General features: G+C 40.7%; 1 protein-coding gene and 1 long non-coding RNA gene across 2 annotated transcripts; both read right to left on the bottom strand.

Moving 5' to 3' along the window:
• Positions 1-13,726: 13,726 nt before the first annotated feature.
• Positions 13,727-15,686, bottom strand: LOC144716190 (uncharacterized). Its single transcript, XR_013584837.1, has 3 exons — positions 15,542-15,686; positions 13,939-15,037; positions 13,727-13,747 (listed from the first exon to the last, which is right to left on the bottom strand). It is a non-coding gene; the product is annotated as an uncharacterized LOC144716190 (long non-coding RNA).
• A 1,752-nt stretch (positions 15,687-17,438) lies between these two features.
• Positions 17,439-20,396, bottom strand: LOC144716317 (uncharacterized). The gene is made up of 5 exons (XM_078591440.1): positions 20,160-20,396; positions 18,273-18,770; positions 18,063-18,146; positions 17,631-17,953; positions 17,439-17,571 (listed from the first exon to the last, which is right to left on the bottom strand). Exons 1-5 carry the CDS (start codon positions 20,394-20,396, stop codon positions 17,439-17,441), a joined length of 1,275 nt encoding a protein of 424 aa, XP_078447566.1.
• Between the last annotated feature and the right edge of the window lie 2,806 nt (positions 20,397-23,202).

Raw genomic sequence — 23,202 nt, 5'->3', positions numbered from 1 at the left:
CTTCACTGATAATCTTGAATTTAGGTGTTTTAATTCGTCATTGGTAATTGGGATTATTCAATAAAAACATATTTAACCATACTTTGCAATATTTAGCTAGCGATAAGTGAGGATCATCTCTACAAGGAACGATGATTAAGGACTTAATTCTCTTACTATAGTGATTATCGCCACAAGGAGAGATAAACACGAGAATAAAATAGGTGAGCTAGTGATGTCGAGTAAAAGGATGTAATAGTTATAATTCAACCTAAATTATTAAAGAAAATAGGAAGTAAAAGTAAAATTATGAGACATGTTAGGAGAATAAGGAAGAAGACGCAACAGATACTAGTGATCAAATGCGTGAACAATGTGATGGTCGAGCGGGACACAAGATAATGGGTGCGTAGGGGACTGAAACAATAGTGAAAAGAAATTGATAAACACTAATTAACATAACGATGATGTCAGAAAAAAGAGCAACATAAGGTAACAATGCTTACCTTTAGATCCTTATGTTTCGCCAGGATCACGACCATTTGCGAGTGCCGCTAAGCTCCCCCTCTTCTCTTATGTTTATTCCCACACACCCAAGACACCAAGAACACACTTGATCGATCTCAAAACTCCCTATCTTTCAATCAGCCCACACAAGTAAGAAGCAAGTTCAAGATGCATTTCACAATCATTTAGGGCTCTATTTATAGATCAAAGGGTATGGATGTAAAGAGGAGGGGGAGACGAAGCAATGCTAGAAATTTCAGCTCAAACGGAGGCGTAGATAATCAGATATCGCCATTTGAAGTTGGAGTAATCCCAGCCCTGATTTTTCTCTCTCCTCATCATCGTCTATGACGCTTCCTCTTTTCATTTTTGATTCAACTATCACATCGTTCTGAATTCCGCACCGCTTTGTCATCTTTGCTCACTTTTTTTGGAGTCGACGCATGTACTTGTGGGAAGAAAAGAAAAAAGATAATCATATTATTAATTTTATTTAAATATTTCACTTATCATTCTCGCAGTTGATGGGGCATCACGTCAGCACGAGCCACGTCAGCAATGATCCAATAAAAACCCCACATGTCTGTGCCACGTGTAAATGTGGAGCCATGTCGTTGTGCCATGTCGCCCGACGACCATTATTGATTTTCAAAGAGAGAAGAAAAAGTGAAATTTTGTTTTTTTTGCCTTGATCCACGTAAGCATTTATTGCAAAAAACTTTGTCCCTTTTTTTATTGGTCCACATAGGCCCCGCATCACAAAAAACCAAAATTTGAGTCATAAGTCATAAATGCAATCATGGCTTCTCTAAATCGTGATGCCATGATTGCTCGGCTAAAAGATTTGCTGACGATAATCATTAAGTTAATGATTGGCTGTAATCAATCATTACTTTTAGCTGTGATTCATCATCGCTCGACGAATCAAACGACAATATGTGGCAGTGCAAGATAAAAGGGCTTGAAAATCTTATAAAATTCATAATAAATAAAATAAAAGCCCTAAGAATACAAATAAATATATATATATATATATTGACTTATAAAAATAATATATTTCCAAATTTAATGTAATAAAGTTCCAAGAAAATCATATTCCTTCTCAAAAACTTATATTATTTTAGAATCTATTGTCGGAAAAACCCCAAAATGCATAAAAATGCAGAAAATTCAGAACATCAATCTATAAATAGGTTTAATAATTTAAAGCTTGATAAAATGCAAATATAAGTGATGTCATGAAAATAAATATGTAAATATGATCAAATTAAGGTACTAAAAATGCAAGTTATCACTCACCATCATTTAATCATCTCAAAATGAAGAGTCATGAAAATGAACTTCTTGGTTCTAATGAGGTTAGTATTTTTTTGTGGAACAAAATTCAATCATATGAGCAGACTTTGAGGATCAAAAATATGTCAGAGAGCCAACATAACTTGAAGACCAAGAAGAAATGGCCTACCTCGATGATACAAAAATAATAACATAGCTTGAATATAAAGAAAAGATGACATATATCAAGAAAAATGAATAAGACGCAGATGACTTAGATGATTTTAACTGCGAAGAGGGATAATGTGATGAAGAGACAATCAATCTTAAATGTGGGGTGAAGAAGCAACACAATACATGACTTCTTTTGAAGATAGAGATGGGTAAGAAGCTGATGACTTATAAGACTTTGAAGATCATGATGAAGAATGTGATGAAGAGATGAGTGATCTTGAATATGGTATCTGTCATATAGGGGTGAATGTGAAACTACATACAACCTTATTTTTAAGACAGAGAATAATAAGGATCAAAATACCACCAAGGCAATATAAGGATGATGACTTCCGTAACTGAAGAGAAGGATGTCTTCCCAAAATATCATCATATAACTCCACGTAACTGTGCATCTCAACTTGATCACTTATTTTCTTTCTTTTCTCTTCTCCTTCTATTCATTTTTCTTATGTACTTCTTATTTTTCTTCTCTATCTCATCTCTCCTTTCCCATCATACAGATCATATTTGACCTATCCATCTTCCCTTTATTTTATTTATTTTCGTCCCTATGTTCTCCCCATAACCAGCATTATTGACTATTGTTTCCTCTCTCTTCTCTATGTTAAAGTTTCTTTCTATTTAGCGCCAAGCCATGTTTTGGAATTTTATAAGTAAACCTATGATGCTGGTAAGGTTGGAACCCAGGTCGTCCATCTTTGGTTTGCTGGCTGATAAGCTCTCCTGTTTATTTTGCCCCACTTGTTTTCCTTATATCTTCTATGCCATCTCCTTTAATGAAAGTATGGTCAAGTTTCCCTCTACTTTTGTTTTTCCACTTTTCACGTTGTCCAGTCATATTCCACATTTCTCTCCTGTCTTGTGCATCATCCATCTGCACGTTCCCTTAAGAATATTTTCCCTATGGCCGTCGTGTAACATACACCATGTTTTCTTTAAAATACCGATGGCCAACACTATAAGGCTACCTAAGATGTTTGACTGATTAGCTTCTTCGAGAAAGTACATGGTGCTCTGGTGATAGCCATAGAGAAAACAAGAATTATGAAGAATCTGAGAGAATAGACGAGAAAAGGATTGAAGGAAGAGTAAGAGGTAAAATAAGATAAGAGAAGAGAGAAGAAGAAGAAAAACAAGAAAATATGAATTGTAAATGTATTCATAATCCACACTTGGAATTTTGTAATGTGATTGTATTCATGGTGAGAGATAAAAAACCCTAGAAGTAGAAGAGTTTTGAAACTCCATCTGGGCTGTTTGTGTGGTGTGTCTCGACTGTATGATATGATCATTTAGTCCTATTTATATTGGTCCATTTAACAGAAAGACATTATCAACTCCATGATAAGTCAAACAGAGCACTGGCTCATTATATCAAACACTTAACATATGATTCATCCTGTGAATGAGTCTCTTAAAGACATACATATTAGAATTTTAGATGTATCCTTGTAATCCAAGGTAAGTTGAATCTCCGTGTCATTTTCTTGAACAATAATTGTAGATATCCTTGAAGATTTTCTCACCATTTTTTTAATTGAGAGATGGCAAGGGAGCTTAAGACAAAACAATGAGGGGTCACTACTAGAAAACTGAGTGTTTTTCTTAAAAGCAGATTCCACCATTTATACTTAATTTTTTTTTTCATACACCCCTAGATAAAACTCATTTAAATAGGTTAATATGACCATATTCACATGCATATTTTCATTAAACTGATTATATGTGTATGTTATCAAGCCTAAATGCTTAAAATTATTTTAGAATGATGTTTTTAATTTATTATTTTTAAAGTATTTTTTGATGGCTTTTATATCAGAATATGATTTCCTGAACTTTTTGGCTTTATATTCAAAGATACATCATTTTTAATTCAATATTTATATTGATAATATTTTATGAATTAATATCTATTCATTGAATTAAATAAAGGCTCTTTGAGTTTTTTTGGGCTTCCAAAATTGAAGAAAAATCAGAGGAGAGATAAAATCGGAGGCCAAGAATGATCCAAATTCAAATTGAAATATAAAGATCCAGAATAAGTTTTGGGCTAAAATTTTGAGTGGAGCTTCCTTTCTCATGCCTCTATTCATCCATACAATTGTAAATATTAATAGAGCCTCATATTTTGTAAAAACTGTCTTTAAGCTCACTTCATCCTAGAGAAGTTTTGAAGGTTCATCAAGAGTGTTCTTGGTGTCTTGAGTGCTTGGAGAAGATCAACAGAGAAGTGGAGAGGCTGATACGCATAAGAAAATGCATTGATCAAAGTGGAACATTGGGATCTAAAGTTAGCTCTTGCCTTCATTTGGTTTCTCTCCTTCACATCCCTTAGATCTAAATCTTTTTTTCACAACCACCCATCCATTCTTCCATCATATCCATTAGTTAGATCATTATGATTACTTCTTGCACCATTCTATTTCATCATCATCCATCCACATCACTCACATCCATTCACCCATTTCATCATTCTATTGTCTAATTCATCTTCTACATCGATCATTACTTCACATCTTTATCTATCTCACACTCTTCATTCCATTTGATCTACCCACTTCCTCCTAGCTATTCATTATATTATTATTCATTATTATAATATAATAACTAGCACTCTCTCACCACCGTGGATCCATCACATCACAATCTCCTACTTTATATGTATATCCTCTCATCCCTCTCGAATCAACACTTAAAGAGTATTTAAAGCCTAATTCTTATTCACAGTGGAGATGACCTATACAACAGTGACATGAATACATGATTAATGTTTAGGTAGAATACCATTGAAGAATTCATACATATCACTTCAGTGAATTCTTTCTCCAACCACCATATGCCCTTAGTGTCTCCACACTACCGACCATGGGATTAGTCACATTTATCATATAAGTAGTATCATATAGTGTAATTCTATCTGAATCATTCAATGCCCATCTTGACAAAAATATCAACGCACCAAATTAGACCTCTTACATCATATTCAATATTATGATGTCACGTTTGCTACATTCATCGCAGCTCACACTTCAAAATCTTCTCAGTGTTATTTCTCTATTCTCAGTCTTCTCACACCCTTCTCATTATGCTCAGTCTTATTTCTCTCTCACGCGTCACATGCTTCTTCCTATGCATAGTGATTGTTTTTATACTTTAGAATGTTGTTTATTTATTTTAAAATGTTTTTTTTCTTGCTGAGTAGAAGATAGCAATGCACCAAATTAGGCCTCTTATATCATATTCAATATTCTTGGTTTAATATTTTTCAAGTCTGCTAAATTTTATCGCAGCTACATGATGAACTCAGAGGCATAGTGAGTTTGTGACCTGACATAGAACTGGTTTCAAACTTGTCCTCGACAAAAGGATACTAGATTGGCATCACTCCAAAGGAGAATAAGTACAAAATTCTATGGCTTATCGTCTGTAAAGCACTACAATGGTCATTTTATGACTCAAAAGGTATTTCAACATGCATGGTGATTCAGAGCACACGCTGATGTAAATATGTATGGATGGTGGGTAATTAAAGAGACTAGCAAGGGAGTGTACACTCAACTAAAGTTGGCACTTGCAAATAAGTTCAATGGTGTAAAATGTATATCCCTCACAGTCGACGTTTGAATTACTAAAAATGGTTCTGCCCTCTTTGGCTTAATCGCCCATTGGATTGACATTGAATGTAAGCTTCAAGAGAAGGTCCTTGGCCTACAACATATTGAAGATAAGCATGATGGGGAGACAATGATTGGGCTTGTTGTTGAGGTCCTAGAAGATTTCAACCTTCAGGCGAAAGGGTGATAATTTTTTTATTTCCGTACATCTTTCTCTATAAAATATAAATATCTAAAATTTCACTAACATGCATGTATCTACTCTCACCATTGACAATGTTGTAAGCAACATGACAATGATGGGCTTTCTAGAGAGTAAATTGCAGCCTATGAATCTGACATTAGTTATTGATCTATATTTTCCATGTGTTATACATATCTTGAACTTTATAGTAAAAGTGGCTTAAGAAGCCTTTATGTGATTCCAACTGACATAGAGCAGAGTGTGTGACGAACATATATATTTAATTGATGCATCATATCATCATAGCCTACCCACCTTGGGGGGCAGTGGCCCGAGTTCTTGAAGTTATAAAAGCTTTCTCTTGTTCACCTCAAAAGAAGGAAATCTATGTCCAGATATGCAAGCATCTTGTAATGTTGAAAAACAAAAAAGACAAGCTAGGTTGCCCAACAAGGTGGAAGTCAATGTACACTATGTTGTGTGGTGTCATAGATAAGGGAGATGTTCTTGACCAAATGGCATGTGCGCTCATCCCTACGAGTGCAAAGAATTACAACATTGAGCTTTGGGAGTGGGTATGTTGGAGGATTTTTTCAACATATTAGCAATATTTTTCGAGGCAGCTACTTCTTAAGTAGTTCAAAGGTTGTCATAGCAATAGTGGTTCTAGCTGTGATCATTACTATATTGAATCACCTCAATAACATCTTGGACTGATTTGATAACGATGGTATTTGTGTGAGCAATTCTTTTGCAGGAGATCCTTTGCAATTTGACCTTTTTATTTTGTTTTTTTTGGGTGTAAGGCATGATTTCAGTTATAACACTTTAACTTTATGTCAAAATTTTAAGTTCCACTACAATTATCCAACAATTGGCGGTGGTCATCCCCCCTCGTTGACGGTCATCATTCCCCCTCATTGTCCCCATCCTTAGTGGTCGTTGTCCCTAGCCTTGGTGGTCAACGTACTTGTTATCGACAATGATCATCTCTGTCCACGGTGGTCGTTGTTCCCATTCTCGGTGGTCGTAGCCTCCATCCTCAATGGTCATCGTCCCTGTCCTCGGTGGTTGTCATCCCGTCCTCTGTGGTTGTCATCCCATCCACTATGTTTGTCATCCCCATCCTTAATGGCTGTCGTCTCCCATCATCAGCCATTGTCCCTATCCTTAGCAAGTTTCATACCTGTCCTCCAAAGTTATCATCTCTGTCTTTGATGGTCGTTATCTCATCTTTGGCAGCCATCATCCGTGTCCTTTCAGTCCTTCTCCCAGCTTTAGTGGTCATCATTCCAATCCTCAACAAGTGTCATCCCTGTCTTCGGTAGTTGTGGCCCCCACCTTTAATGATCGCCATCCACTCCTTGGCAGTGGTTGTTATCCCCTTCCTCGATGGTTTTCATGATCTCTTTGGTGATTTTCTTCCCATCTTCGATGGTTGTCGTCCCGTCCTTGGCAGTCGTGGTCACCTATGGTGGTGCTTGTCCTCTGTGGCCATCGTTGTCATTCTCTATGGTCGTGATACCCCTCATCAGCGATCATCCCTCTCCTCAGCAGTTGTCATCCTCATCCTAGGTGGTCGTGTCCCCGTATTCAGTAGTCGGGATTCCCATCATTGGCGGTCGTTACAGCAATCTCAAAATACTTTTTAATATTTTTTAATAGATATTTCTTCACATTTCCTTCGTCCATAACCATCATCAGTCATCCTCGTCATCTGTTCCATCATTTCCATCATCGGTCATATGACTAATGATGGATGACTGAATACACTAATGACAGCTCGTCAGGTGTCCAACATGCTTTTTTTTTCTTGGGCAAAAAACACAGTGCCGGGTACGGCCAACCCGAGGGCTGTGCCCGTAGTCCGATCCAGCCGTGCCCTGGACGCCACCCAGGAGGTTTTTATTTATAAGATGTAGTGTTTTTCAATGTTTATAGGCGTGGAACGAGTATATATATCCCAATTACACTCGGATCCCACTCGTCCACGCCCATATTTAGGGAAAAGAAAAGATACATGAGTGATACCTCGCAACCGCGCGAGGAAGTGTGTGCGCCTCCGTCCCTCCGGAGCTGCTCCGCGATGTCGATGTAGTAGCTGGTGACGCTCTATTCGGGGTGTGTCTTCTCCGTCATCCAGTGTGCTCGAGGTAGTGCCCGGTGACGCAGCAGGTGTCCAACATGCTAAGATGAAAGAGATATAGGGGAGAGAGAAAAGAGAGATGGAGAGAGGGAAATAGAGAGAGAGATAGATAGAAGGGAAAAACAGAGATAGAGATAGAGGGAGAAAGGGAGAGACAGATAGAGAGGTGGGAAAGACAGAGATAGAGAGATGGAGATATAGAGAGAAGGAGAGAGAGGGAAAGAGGACAGAAAGAAAAAGAGATAGAAAGAGTGAATTGGATGGAGAGGGAAAGAGGAGGAGAACGACCAATAGATAGAGAGAGGATTGGAGGGAGAGGGAAATAGGAGATAAATAAAAAGAGATAGAGATATAGAGAGAGAGAATTATAGAGAGAGAAAGAGGAGATAAAGAAAAAGAGATAGAGAGAGAGAATTGGATAGAGGGAAAAAGGAGATAGAAAAAGAGATAGAGAGAAAAGAAAGAAGAGAGAAAGAGAAATAGATGGAGAAATAGAGAGATATAGAGAGGGAGGGAGAAATGGAGAGGGAGGTGATAACTTGCAAATTAACATGATTAATTGATTAATTTTACATTATATTTGTGTTTTAATGACCATATTTGCATGTTATCATATTAAAATGAAGATAAATGACTTACACTTTGATTTTACTATTATTTCTAATTTTTATCACTTTTACATGGTATTTAACCTCATTTCATTGAAGAAATATTTTTTACAAGGCCTTAAATACTTGGCTAAAGGTTGGTAAGGGCTTTCCTAATTTTTCAGGAAGTTTTCCATATTTTTATATAATTTTCTGACCAATATTTAGTTAAGAAATGATTTTTAAAATTTTAAATAATATGTATGTTATTTATATCGCATTTTAGAAAGCATTTTTAATATATATATATATATATATATATATATATATATATATATATATATATATATATATACATAAAGTGGCATCCACGTCATTCACCCGAAATTTGGGAAAAAAGGTGGATGCATTTTTATTTAATAAGAAGAGCATTATCAGCTCATTATGGCATCGCAATATGCAATGCCATAATGAGCAATCATTAGCTAGTAAGAAGAAAATGACGCTGTCGGCGAGGAAAAGGTAAGTTCTGATTTTATTAATTTTTTTGTGCATTTAATACATACCTCATCGTACGTGTAGTCAGTTAGCTGCGTGCATTGATTGCACGTGGCAACCGACCCACGCGCATTTATAAAGAAAATAATCCCCGTGCACGCTATTTAATGCACGCAGCAGTCGATTCGCCGCATGCATTAAATGCACGCGACAAATCAACCTGCGTATATTAAATAATTGTGGTAAGTTCACCGCTGTATTATTTTATTTATTTATTTATTTTAAAAGCGACGCTGACGGGGTGACGTGGCATTTTTCTAACCACATGAGTCATTCTCCAATGATTGCGCACTGTGGACGCGCACAGCGACGTGTCAAAACGTGATCCAAGAAGGTAGAAAATGAGAAAAAATGCCAACCAATCAGAAAATGCCGTTTTTTGAGATATTTTGAAGAAAGATAAAAGATCCAACGATTGAGATTAAGCGCCGGTAAAACCTTGATATCTTGAGATCTAGACATCCGATTGGGCTGAAGTTTTGAGGGCATGTTTGTCTTTTCTCCCTCTACAATCCAGACGGTTGGATCTTTAAATAGAGGTCTGGAAAAGGTGAAATTTACTTTTTGAAGCTCTCCCCAAGGATTTGGCCAAGAAGCACACAAGAGTTGCTTTGGAAGTCGACATATCTTGGTTCTGAATTCAAAGTTGTAAGTTTCTGATTTGTATTTTGAACTTCTTCTTACGAGATTCTAAAACGCCATGGCATGGGCGAAATGTAAATGCCCTATAAGTTGTTTTAAATGAAATTAGCATTGCATGTGGAGTCTGATTTGAGGTATGAATTTCAATCTTTAGTTTTAAATAGATTTGGAACAATTCTGCATTTTTAGATTTGTAATTTAGGGTCGGATTTTACCTTTTCCCCAAATTGTTTACTTTCTCTCTCTAGGTTAATTCGTCTAGTTATCTCTCTAGATTTCAAAATTGATTGTTTGGAAATTTAATTCAATATATAAAAACCCTAAATATAAAATTTCATCCAAAAATTCGTCCATCTTGAAGTCCAATTTCAAAATCCCTCTTTTGATTTTTAAATTCCCAATTTCAATTCATAAAAATTGTCTTAAATTTTTATAATAATTGGGAAATTAGTAATTCGAATTAATCTGATCCAATAATTAAAATTATCCTATTTTGAGTGTTTTGACCAAAAATATTTTAAATCAAAATTAAGTTTTTACTTAATTTTGATTAATTAAAAACATAATTAAGTATAATTAAGGTCTATTAATTGCAAAATTAGTTCATTCTTGAATTAATTTATTAAAAATTGGATAAAATTCTTGCTTTCTGCCTCCCTGTGGTTCGGCCCCTTGCTTGCTCTATACTCTGTATTCAGTGATTAAGGGAATTTATAAACTTTATTGTATAAGTCTAACGCTCAATCAACGACATATTTAAACACATTTTTAGGCTTATCAGGAGGGAAATTGAAGATAAAGAAAAAAAGATATAGGGAGATAGAGAGAGGGGGGGAGACAGAAATGGAGAGGGAGGGAAAGAGGAGATAAAGAAAGAGAGATAGAGAGAGAGGGAAAGAGGAGAGAAAATGAAAAAGATAGAGAGATAAAGAGAGAGGAGAGAAAAAGAAAGAGATAGAGAGATAAAGAGAGAGGAGAGAGAAATGGAGAGGGAGGGAAAGATGAGAGAAAGACAACTAGATAGAGAGATAGAGAGAGAGGGAGAGAGAAATGGAGAGGGAGGGAAAGAGGAGAGAAAGACAACTAGATAGAGAGATAGAGAGAGAGAGAGAGAGAAATGGAGAGGGAGGGAAACAGGAGAGAAAGACAACTAGATAGAGAGATAGAGAGAGAGAGAGAAATGGAGAGGGAGGGAAAGAGGAGAGAAAGACAAAGATAGAGAGATAGAGAGAGAGAGGGAGAGAGGGAGGAAAGAGAAAGAGACAGGGGAGAGAAGAGAGAGAGAGAGGAGAGGAAAGAGAGAGAGACAAGGGAAGGGAGAAAGATGCAGAGGGAGAGGATAGAGAAAGCGAGTGAGGAGAGAGACAGGAAGAGAGACAGGAAGATATAGAAAGAGAAAGAAGAGATAGAGATAGAGAGAGGGAGAGAGAGATACAGGGAGAGAGAGGAGATAGAGATAGAGAGAGGGAGAGAGAGATACAGGGAGAGAGGAGATAGAGATGGAGAGAGGGAGAGAGAGATATAGGGGTGAGAGGAGATAGAGACAGAGAGAGGGAGTGAGATAATTGGGAGAAGGGAGATTGAGACAAATAGAGATAGATAATGGGAAAGGGGAGATAGAGATAGAGATATATACAGAGAGAGAGGGAGGAGAGAGATAGAGAGATATATAGATAGAGGGAGAGAGATAGGGATACATTTAGAGCGAGGAAGGGAGAGAGAGAAATAGAGAGATATAGAGAGGGAGAGATGTAGAGAGATAGAGATATATAGAGAGAGGGAGAGAGAAATAGAGATATATAGAGAGAGGGAGAGAAATAGAGATATATAAAGAGAGAGGGAGAGATGTAGAGAGATAGAGATATGTAGAGAGAGGGAGAGAGAGAGATATATAGAGAGAGAGGGAAAGAAGTGGAGATATATAGAGAGAGGGAGAGAGAAAGGTAAAGAGATAAAGAGAGGGGGATAGAGATAGAGAGAGAAAGGTAGAGTGATAAAGAGAGAGGGAGAGAGAGGAAGAAAGGAAAGAGAAAGATAAAATAAAAAGGATAGGGAGAAAGGAAAGAGAGTCCTGCAAGCGACACTACTCGCATTAAATGCATTTCTCTGTTCACCTCTGTTTCTCCTTTAAGGGCTTTTAGAGGCCCCCTTTTTTAGTGTTTTCCAATTAAGAATTGTCACAAAGCCATTCCAGAGTTGTATCACATTAGACTACATCAAATCTGATTTCACAACCCGACCGATTGCCACAAATTACATCTGTACTTCCCCAGAGTTGCCACAGAGTTGTATCACATTAGACTTCCCCCCGAATGATTCAATGAAAGAAATGTGAATTCCCATCTATCTCTTCCAAGTTCCAACTGTTCTGCTTCTTTAAACCTGTTACATTTTCAGGTGACTTACGTACAAACCATGGCCCAAAGGCATACTCGTAACACAAATGTTTCGATAGGCCAGAAAATCTTTCTTTAATATTTAATTTACAAAGATAGATCCAAGAAAAGACACAGAAATAAAGTGTTATTAACTACCAAAATATCTGCTATTGCCACAACTAGCTACCATCACAAGTCCTTCTGTCTCCCTCTCTCTATTTCTTTCTCTCTCTGTGTTTCGCTCAATTTCTTTCTCGCTTTATATCTCTCTGTCACTCTCTCTCTATTTCTCGCTCTACTCTCTCCATATCTCTCTATTTCTCTCCTCTCTCTCCATATCTCTGTATATCTCTCTATCTCTATCTCAGTATATCGCCCTACCTCTCTATCTCAGTATATCGCCCTACCTCTCTATCTTAGTATATCTCCCTATCTCTCAGTATCTCTCTATTTCTCTATCTCTATATATCTCTCTATCTTTGTATATCTCCCTATCTCTCTATCTCAGTATATCTCTCTATTTCTCTATATCTGTATGTCTCACTATCTCAATCTCTCTATCTCTCTCTATATATCCCTCAATATCTCTCTCTATCTCTTTATATACCTCTCTATCTCTCGACATCTCTCTCTATCTGTATATCTCCCTATCTCTTTCTACATATCTCTCTATTTATCTCTCTATCTCTCAGTATCTCTCTCTTTCTCTATCTCTTTATATATATATATATATCTTTAGCTCTCTATCTCTTGATATCTCTCTCTATCTGTATATATACCTATCTCAGTATCTCTTTGTTTATCTATCTCTGTATATCTCCCTATCTCTCAGCATCTTTTTATTTATCTATCTCTGTATATCTCCCTATCTCTCTATCTCTCAATAACTCTCTACTTCTCTATCAAAATATAAATATTCTAGGGGGGCCTGCTCGCAGTGCTCGCATGAATTTCTCACTCTCTTGTCGGCCAATCAGCCTCACTCTCTTATCTGTGTACCGCAGCATGGGGTGAATAGACAGCAGCTGGCTCGAGTCCCTCACGGCATCCCCCCACCCGTAGTGAGGCTCAGCCCATCCACAGAAAGATAGAGAGAGAGAGTAATGAAAAAGTCAATGACATGAGCCCAAGATGTTGACTTACTCGTTGTGGGTCTCCTCGTCGACAATAATGTTCCAGCTCTCCCGTGTCTTGCTCGTCCCGTATTTATGAATATTCTGCAAACGGAGAAGCACCGTGACAAACAAAAAATGTAATCAAGGATATGGACAATCAGCGGGAAGATAGAGAGAGAGAGAGATCAATTGGAAAATATGGTGTTAAAAATCAAGGAGCGGGGCAGCTGGCTTGAGTCCCCCACCACATCCCCCCATCTGTAGTGAGGCTCAACCCTTCCACACAAAAAGATAGATAGAGAGAGTAATGAAAAAGTCAATGACGCGAGCCCGAGATGTTGACTTACTCGTAGTGGGTCTCCTCATTGACGATAATGTTCCAGCTCTCCCCCGTCATGCTTGTCTCGTATTTATGAATATTCTGCAAATGGAGAAACGCGTGACTAACTAAAACTGAAATCAAGGATAGTGAGCAAAGGAGCTACCCATTTCCGAGGTGCTCTTCTCCCCAAGCTCTCGACCATCCTAGGGATATTTTAAAAACAAATAATTACTCAATATTTATGAACCAGTGGAGTAACGTGCGGTCATTGGTGAGAGATATAGTCCCCCACTATATCCCCCCACCTATTGCGAGGCTCAGCCCTTCCACACACAAAGATAGAGAGAGAGAGTAATGAAAAAGCCAATGGCGCGAGCCCGAGATGTTGACTTACTCGTGGTGGGTCTCCTCGTCGACGATAATGTTCCATCTCTGCCCTGTCATGCTCGTCCCATATTTATGAACATTCTGCAAATGGAGAAGCGTCGTGACTAACAGAAAACGTAATCAACAATATGGAAAATCAGCGGGAAGATAGAGAGAGAAAGAGAGAGATTGATTGGATAATATGGAGTTAAAAAGCAGGAAGGAGCAGGGCAGCTGGCTCAAGTCCCCCACCGCATCCCTCCATCTGTAGTGAGGCTCAACCCTTCTACACAAAAAGATAAATAGAGAGAGAGTAATGCAAAAGTCAATGATGCGAGCCCGAGATGTTGACTTACTCGTAGTGGGTCTCCTCATTGACGATAATGTTCCAGCTCTCCCCCATCATGCTTGTCCTGTATTTATGAATATTCTGAAAATGGAGAAGCACGCGACTAACTAAAACTATAATCAAGGACAGCGAGCGAAGGAACTACCCGTTTCCAAGGTGCTGTTCTCCCTAAGCTCTCTACCATTCTAGGGATATTTTAAAAACAAATAATTACTCAAGATTCATGAACTAGTGGAGAAACGTACGGTAATCAGTAGGCGTTAACGCTAGAGAAGAATCTCTCTACCCACTTGTCCCCACACTTAGTGCTAGTTAATGTTTCTGCCCCTATGTAATCAGGGAGCTCAATCCTTGTTTCTGTCTGCTAGGGGGGCCAGCTCGCAATGCTCGCTTGACTGTCTCACTCTCTTGTCAGCCAATCAGCCAATCAATCTCACTCTTTAATATATGTGTACCGCGGCGTGGGGTGAATAGACAGATGCATGCTCAAGTCCCCCACCACATCCCCCACCTGTAGTGAGGCTGAGCCCTTCCACACAGAAAGATAGAGAGAGAGAACAAAGAAAAATTCGACAACGTGAGCCTGAGATGTTGACTTACTCGTAGTGGGTCTCCTCATCGATGATAATGTTCAACTCTCCCCCGTTGTGCTCGTCCCGTATTTATGAACATTCTGCAAACAGAGAAGCGTCGTGACTAACAAAAAATATCATCAAGGATAGCAAGCCAAGGAGCTACCCGTTTTCGAGGTGCTCTTTTCCCCAAGCTCTCGACCATCCTAGGTATATTTTAAAAACAAATAATTACTCAATATTCATGATGCGGTGAATTTTGAAAGAAAAGTGAATTTTAGGAATATTATGTAGAGAGTGAAAAACAGAAATTTAGTTAGTGCTATTTAGTAACTTCAACAGAATGTTGGAAAACATTGATGGAATATTATATGAATAAATAGATCTAATTGATCTTCAAAATGAAATATCTTTTGATTCCTTTTATTTTCTTTTTTACAAAATATCTTTGATTTCTAAGGGGCTATTGTTTCTCAGATATTTCAGGCTTCTGAAGAATCCAGCCTGCCAAATATTTCCATTTATCTGAAAAATAACTGTAATATCTTCAATCTCTTAGAAACCTCAGTTAATGGAAAATTCTACCCAATTCGGTAAAAATAGAATTTCTTCGTGAAAGTAAGGAATCAATAGAGTGGTGTTAATAAGTTTTTGGATTGATAGATAAAAAATATGATGACGTTGATAGAAGGAGAATGTGGTTTTAATACCTCGGAATCTTCCTCGATAGCGGAAATCTGCCAGTTTGTTGCCCCTGTCTCCATCTCGAATTTGGGTTTTGTTTCCGTAGTTTGGGATGGGCAACTGGAAACGGTGGATTTTCTGCCTTCTACCTGCCATCTCATACTAGAAAACCTCTGTGTAAACAACGTTAGTCACAGTCGATCGGTTCGGGCTGCCATTGTAGAACACGATTCTTGCAGGACCAATCCTCGTCCTTGAGAGAGCGACGTAGAGTTGGTAGTGAGTAATAAGCGGTTCCAGTAGATATAACCCCACAGTGTCGAAAGTCTGACCTTGGGATTTTTTTATCGTCATGGCGAATCGAATTGGAACCTAGAGGCGCTTGAATCGAAATGGATGCCTCGATTGAGACGGGTATAGTGCGATCTGTGGTAGGAGATGGACTTCGCGGTAGAAATTTCCATGGCTTGGAGCATGGTCGAAAAAAAGCCATCCACTCGAAGCCTAGTCCCGTTGCATAGACCTTGCACGGTGTTCAAGTTTCAGAGAAGGATCACGATGCACCCGAGTCGTAGCTTGTGGAGCGGCATTGTCGCATCATCAATCGTGTTGAGGAACTCAGTTGGGTAGAGGGATTTGTTGTCACCTTCGCCAAGAGGAATTGCGTCAAAGCTGAAGTACTCCATCACTTCACCTGGAAGACGTCAAACACCATGTTGTTGCCCTTGATCATATCATCATTCAGAGGCGTCAAAATCATCTTCGCTGTCAACTGAGTTGCGCCATCTTCAAAGGTGCCATACACTTGGGCAATCAGCTCTGACAGAGAGGAGACGCGCTGAATCTCAGCTGGAATATCGACATCAGAGCCAACACCTCCTCAAGTAAGTACTCGCTCCATGCTTGTTGGTCAGGCAAAACGCGGACGTTGGCATGGAGGTAAAAAATAGAGCAATGGCGCCATACATCGCTTCGTTTGAGGGACGAACTGATGATCATTGAGCATGAGCCTATTGGTATGACTAGAAGCATTTGTCTGAAGTCACCTCCCATCACAACGACCTTGCGTCAAAAGGAACACTTTCCAATCTTACATTGATGCTCTTCATCACATCTCGAATCAATCGATACAGTGCCTCGTAGAAGTGGCGATGCATCATTGAAGCTTTGTCCACAATTATCTTGCTTGTTGTCTGAATTTGACGGTCGATCTTAAAGTCAGGTGAGATTCCACACGTTGAGATGTGAGTGATGAGAATCAGAATCTTGAATGTTGAGTGCACCGCGAAGATTGCATGTAGTATGTCGTTTCCTTGGCTTGGCCCACATTTTGTATCTATTAGATGGAGTTTGATGCCTTGGGGCAACGAAAGGAACGTTGTGAGCGAAGATCCATTGTGATAGAGGATTAACTCGAGCACGCTCAACACTTCTTGCCCTATCGCTTCAGTCACTTGCAAAGCTACGTTCGCAAAATAGATGTCCTCCAACATGGCATCAAGGTACTTCTCGAGAAGCACATCTAGTTGTAAGATGTCACAGTAGAGTATCATCATCGCGAAGAGCTCACAAATTTTATGGCGAGAAGCAACGCTTGACGCTGATGAGAGATTGTTGTCAAACTCTTTGTTAGAGTGGAGTAGGCCACGGGCTTGAGCAGCTCTTTGATACGTGTCATAGACAACACCATCAACAGTGCATAAATCTTCGTAACACATCACACCTGGAACGTGATGAAGCATCAACAGCAGAAACTATCATGTAGTGTCATGAGGGCTCACGAAGTGTACCCTTCCGATACACTATTGTCACTGACGTCATGACCAACATCGAGTGGAGTTGTTCCACGTGTAATACGACGAGAAGTCACAATACATCATCTGCTTGGCGACTTCGTCTTCCAAATGCTCCATTGTACCGCATCTACTCTGTGAGGGGCGTGTGTGCCGACCTGCCCATGATGTCACTAACTGGTTCGTCTTTAGCATACACCACAGATTGCATATTCTCGGTGTGTACTTGGAGAGCGTACACACTAGGATACATCTTCTGCATGCTGAATTCACAGATCCGCAAAAAGTCTCTGATGCAGATACATATCATGCATTGAGATACTCTTGAGCTACATCTGCAACGGCACTGTCTCTTGGAGCATTCTTCAAAGCTACTCTGGCTTGAATGCAGTCCTGGCCCTTGTAGACATACTTGTATAGGTACTTCACCAACAGGATGGAAGAGCAGATTTCTTCGTTAATGTGGGAGTTGAACACCTTGCATAAATACTTGTTGTACGGAACAATCCATTGGTTGTCGATGAGATGCGAACCCTTCTGGATGACGCGACCATCATTGCGGCGCTGGTAGAGAGGGTGGCCATCATTGTTAACTTGGGGTGAGCTGATGAACTCCTTGGGAAACTTCTTGGAGCACTTTCCTTCCTTCATACACAGGCATGTTGGGTTTGCAGAACCGTAAGAACCATGTATCATGTGTCGTCACATAGTCGAACAACTCCTTGTTGCTGGGATCTGGTTACTCGGCACACACGATCTTGGCAATGTCTTCAAGAGTCTTCGACTTGTACGGATCATCCAGTATCCAGAGCAAGTGTGCGTGTGGGAGACCACACTTCTGAAACTCAAAAACATACACACAACCTTTAAATTTGCCAATAATTTCTTTATCGATGAACAAATGGAGGAGCTCCTTTAGTTTCAATCATAAAATGCTACAACAAAGGTCGAATCGATCTTGTGCCTTCTGGCTAGGTAGTAGAGCTTCTGTGATCTCAGGCCAGTTCGGGTTGCAAGTCATTGTGATGAAAAAATCTGGCTTTCCCATCTTTCGTACGATGGACATGGCATCCTGGTACATCCCTTGCATGTAGCGCGGGTCGGCGGTGAAGGAAGGGGGGAGAATGATCATACTCCCTGCTAGCGTGGCAGCATTGTCGGCGGCAACTTGATCAATCAACCCTTGGTAGAGGCTTGCACGCAACGACGCTTGGTTGTAGCGAACCCACAACAAGTGAGATTCTTCAATCTTGGCGTAAGCATCCACAACATATTCTTGAAACAGCCAGCCAGAAAGATGAAGCACTCTTGACGCATCTCGAACCATCAAGTGGAAGGCATAAAACTGGTTTATCATCACCTTGCTTCTTTCCTTTAGTTGCATGCTCCACCCCCGATTGCCATACGGAAAGAGCAGCACAAAGTGGAATGCATCATAATTCCAGTTGAGCTGATTCACGAACTGCAGGCCCCCACCACGCTTTCAAAGAACAATGTTTCACCTTCCATCCCCTTCGTTTCCGTCTCCAGGCATAAGAACAATGACTTTAGAGCATGTGGGTTGATCATAACGGCAGTCGTAGACAGAAGGCTCGCTGATTCATAGCTCATAGTGATTGCCCAACTGATATCCATTCGATATCCGATATCGGACAACCGATATCCGATATTCAAGAGAAAATCGGGATGATGTCTGACATCGGATATCGGATATTGGTCGATATCCGTCCTTTAAGTCTAGACGGATATCGATGACGGATATCGAGGGGTGAGGATGAAACGGGTATCGGATACCGGATATCAAAACCGGTATCTGGTATCGACTGAAAAAAATAAACATTTCTACCACATTCATATACTTATGTACATCAGCGTCGTATAATTTTAATGTTATACCAACCTCAGTTAATATATAGAGTGCAACATTTTAAATTTCTTCCAAATGGGATAACATGATTCAAAGTTTAATGTAAAGTCCGAATCCCATTATCCCACATTACAGAAATTAGAAATGTTACTTTGTATATATTAAATGAGGCAGGCTATATATTAAATAATAAAATAATATCCTACCTACCGTCGCTATATTTTAAGCCCCATAAATATGTTGGTTAATTAATGTATTTACATATCGTTCAATAAATAGAGCTAAAAATTTCTCTTTTCTTCCATATGGGATAAAGGGATTCTGAGTTTAACATCAAACTCCGAATCCGGTTATCCCATATTGAGCTGTATATATTAAACGAAATGGGTAAACAATCAGGAATGTTTCCTAGTAATCTCTTGCCCACGTTAATCCCTTTAAATCGCTAAATACTTGTCGGTTAATAATATTTTTAAGTATCCTTTCGATGTGGATATTGGAATTCGATAGCCAAACCCGAAATCCGATGTTGTCATCCTCCCCCTTGAGAAGGAGAAGGATGACGACACCGAGACGGATATCGGTATCGGATGTCATCACTATAGCAACCGATATCCGATACCGATATCCGATATTCGGATATCGAATTAAACGGATACCGGAAATTCCCTTTTTGGAAATTCCCTTTCCGATATTCGATACAGGATCCGTCCCAATATCGTCATCCAATACCGGTATTGGGACTGACGAACCCTAGTAGCTCGAACGGTTGGGTGGATTCGCAGTGAAGCGCTTCTTTGTTGTTCGCTTGAAAATGGTGAACAAAGTGATTGGCCACAGACAGTTGTGGATCTTTTCAAGGATGCCGCGATGCAGATTGGGGAAGATTTATCTTCATCGGTAGGTCTGGTAGTCTGTGTCGTAGATGTATATTTGAGCAAAGCAGGGAGGTTGACCCATGGGGGGCAGCAAAGCATTTGAGACCCGATGGTAGACGCCTTGGATGCGGTACGTGCATACGCCGGCATGGTTGTAGACAACCAAACGATCAAAATTTGCATCGTTGGACGTGAAACCGAAAGCTGAATCGTAGGCTCGAAGAAAATTGTGATAGCGCTTCACCTCCTCCGTTGTCCCCTCCAACATAGCAAGAAGTGGTGCCAGCGGATTGGGAAATGCCAACAACGCGACGTCGCCATCCTTGTAGCATAACTGGAACATTGGATTTCACTGACTGGAGCCAGGTTTGCCTTCTTGTATCCACATCTTTGATTGGCACGAAGCGCATGTTGCAATCATGAATCCGAGAGAATGTGGTTGAATGTTTGCCACATTGCAGGTAGCTACAAGGAGTGTCCTCACATTCGCTGATCCTGTCGATTGACGATACGCGATTCGCTCGGCCCGACAGTTGTCCTTAATAGCGGGCGCAATCAGCGTCCATAAGGTTACATGAATTCCTATTATTATTAGTAGAGATAAATATTTAAAATGAAATATCCAAAATAATACAGAGAGATATAACATTTCATTACTCATACAGTAGAATTGTAGAAGGGCATATAAAAAATATTCCATATTTTTTATGCCCATTATCTATATTTTCTTCAGAAATATATAAATATACCTTCTCGTTGTACTCTCTTTTAGATAAGACCTCATGAGGGATATAATCAGGCATGCCGCCGTTGACTTCGGTTGTGAATGGAACAATGAAGAATAAATTTGAAAGTGAAAAATCAACTAAATCTTTGAAGACTAAAGTCAAAGACGTAAAACCTTGGAATACCCAGAATTGCAGATCTTCAATCTGGGAGCCAATGATCGCAAACCTTTGAATATCTGAAATCGCAGATCTTCAATCTGGGAGGGAAGTGAGGTTGTCAGAAAGGAATTGCTGGTGCCCAGCAAAGAGAGGATATGGACAATCAGCGGGAAGATAGAGAGAGAGATCGATGGGAAAAGATAGAGTTAAAAAAGCAGGAAGGAGCGGGGCAAAGTAGAAACCCAATAGAAAATTTTTTCGTAGATTTTTGATTTTACCATTTTTGTAGATTCATGATTTTTGATTTTGAATCACGATTTTTGATTGTATATTGGATCCACAATTTTTGATTTTGTGCAAATTGTTCTGCGCTAGAAGCCAGATATTGATTTCATATCCTATTCACGATTTTACATTTTTGAAATCTACGGAAATCCAATACAATTCGCAGAATAATTTGATAATTTAAATTCAAATATGATTTTCGTCGATCTAAAATTCACAATTGTAGAAGAATTCCGTAGATTACTATAGATCTAAAATTCACAATCGGATGAAATCCATATCAAATTTAAGGAACAGATAATCAGATCTAAAATTCAAAATCAGATGTGAAATTCACAATAATCAGATGAAATCCAGATTGAATTTAAAGAACAGATAAATTCATGTCTGGAAAATGCATATCGTCATTCATCTGATGAATAATCGATGAATTAAAAGAGCAGATAAATATAAAATTGATGACACATATAATCCATTAATCAGATTAGACCTGCACATAAACCAACTAACAACAGTAAATATCACAACATCTAATTCATACGGTTTTAAAAATGTTTATGAAGATATTTAGACAAACGGATACTAAAAGAATCTGATGGCGAGGACGCCAATACTTCAGCATCGAACGCGTCACCACGGTCAACCAGAGTCAACACGCCCTCTATGAACCACGGTCAACTGGAGTCAACCGAGGTCAACACGCCGCAACCGTTGACAAGCACATCTCCACCCACGCACGTCCCTACGCGCGTCATGACACGACGCCAGAGGCAGATCCACAACTGCCGCCGCCGCCGCCGCCGCCGCCGTCGCTGCTGCCGCTGCCGCCGCCGCCGCCGCCGCCGCCGCTGCCGCCTCGCGACGTCGGTCTCCCACCTCCCCTCCATTCTCTCTCTCTCTCTCTCTCCCTCTCTCTCTCTCTCTTTGTTCCCCCAGCCTTGGCCGCCCAAGCAGCCCCGCCAGGGCCGCTCTGGCAGCCCCGACCAGGCCGCCCTAGGCAGCCCCGCCAAGGCCGCCCAGACAACCCCGCCCAGGCCCCCTAGGCAGCCCCGCCAAAGCCGCCAAGGCAGCCCCGACCAGGCCGCCCAGGCAGCCCCGACCAAGCTGCCCAAGCCCCCCCGCCAGAGCCGCCCAAGGCAGCCCTGACCAGGCCGCCCAGGCAGCCCCGACCAAGCCGCCCAAGCCCCCCGCCAGAGCCGCCCAAGGCAACCCCCCCAGGGCCGCCCTAGGCAGCCCCGCCAAGGCCGCCCAAGGCAGCCCCGCCAAGGCCACCAGGCAGCCCCGCTAGGGCAGCCCAGGCAGCCCCGCCAAGGCCACCCAGGCAGCCCTCGCCAGAGCCGCCCAAGAGCGCCCAAGCCGCCCAAACCGGGCCGCCCAAGACCGCGTTCAGGCAGCCCCTGTCCGGACGCTGTCGGCGCTTCTAGCCGCGCACGCTGCACACGCTCGGGTGCACTCCGCCGCACTCCGTGCACTCCACGCGCTTCGCGCGCTCCGCGCCCGCGCGCGCACCCTTCGTGCGCTTCGCGCGCGTGGGTGTTCGCCCACGCTTGACTCTGCGCCCACTGCACTCAACCAGGGCCGTTCAACGCCCGGAACGTCCAGCCTCGTCCTCATCCGCTGGGCCGCTCAACGCCCGGATTTGTCCAATCGCATCACGATCAGAATTTCCCGCTCCCTCTTCACGCACTATGGTGCAAAGGTACGACTGAACCCTCTGGTGTCGAAGTGTTCTCCGTCCAGTGTTTTCTCGAAAAGTTTCCACCGCCGTTGGAATCTGAATTGGTTTTGAGTTTTTGCTTCTTCTACCTCCCTCTCGAGTGTTTCCTCGCGACGCGAATCCGATGTATTGATTTCGGTGCTTAGGCATCGTCGCGGTGGGGGAAGACAGTACTCCCGCCCTCGATAAGGGTCGGAGATGCACCACCAGATTTTTCATCGGTTTTAAAGTCCGGATCCGATCGTGTGGATTTCTGTGGA

The sequence above is a fragment of the Wolffia australiana genome, chromosome 20, assembly GCF_029677425.1.
Source record: "Wolffia australiana isolate 7733 chromosome 20, ASM2967742v1".
NCBI classification, from domain to species: Eukaryota; Viridiplantae; Streptophyta; class Magnoliopsida; order Alismatales; family Araceae; genus Wolffia; species Wolffia australiana.
The sequence above is the reverse complement of the archived record's forward strand: the minus strand, read 5'-3'. Positions and strand labels throughout refer to the sequence as shown.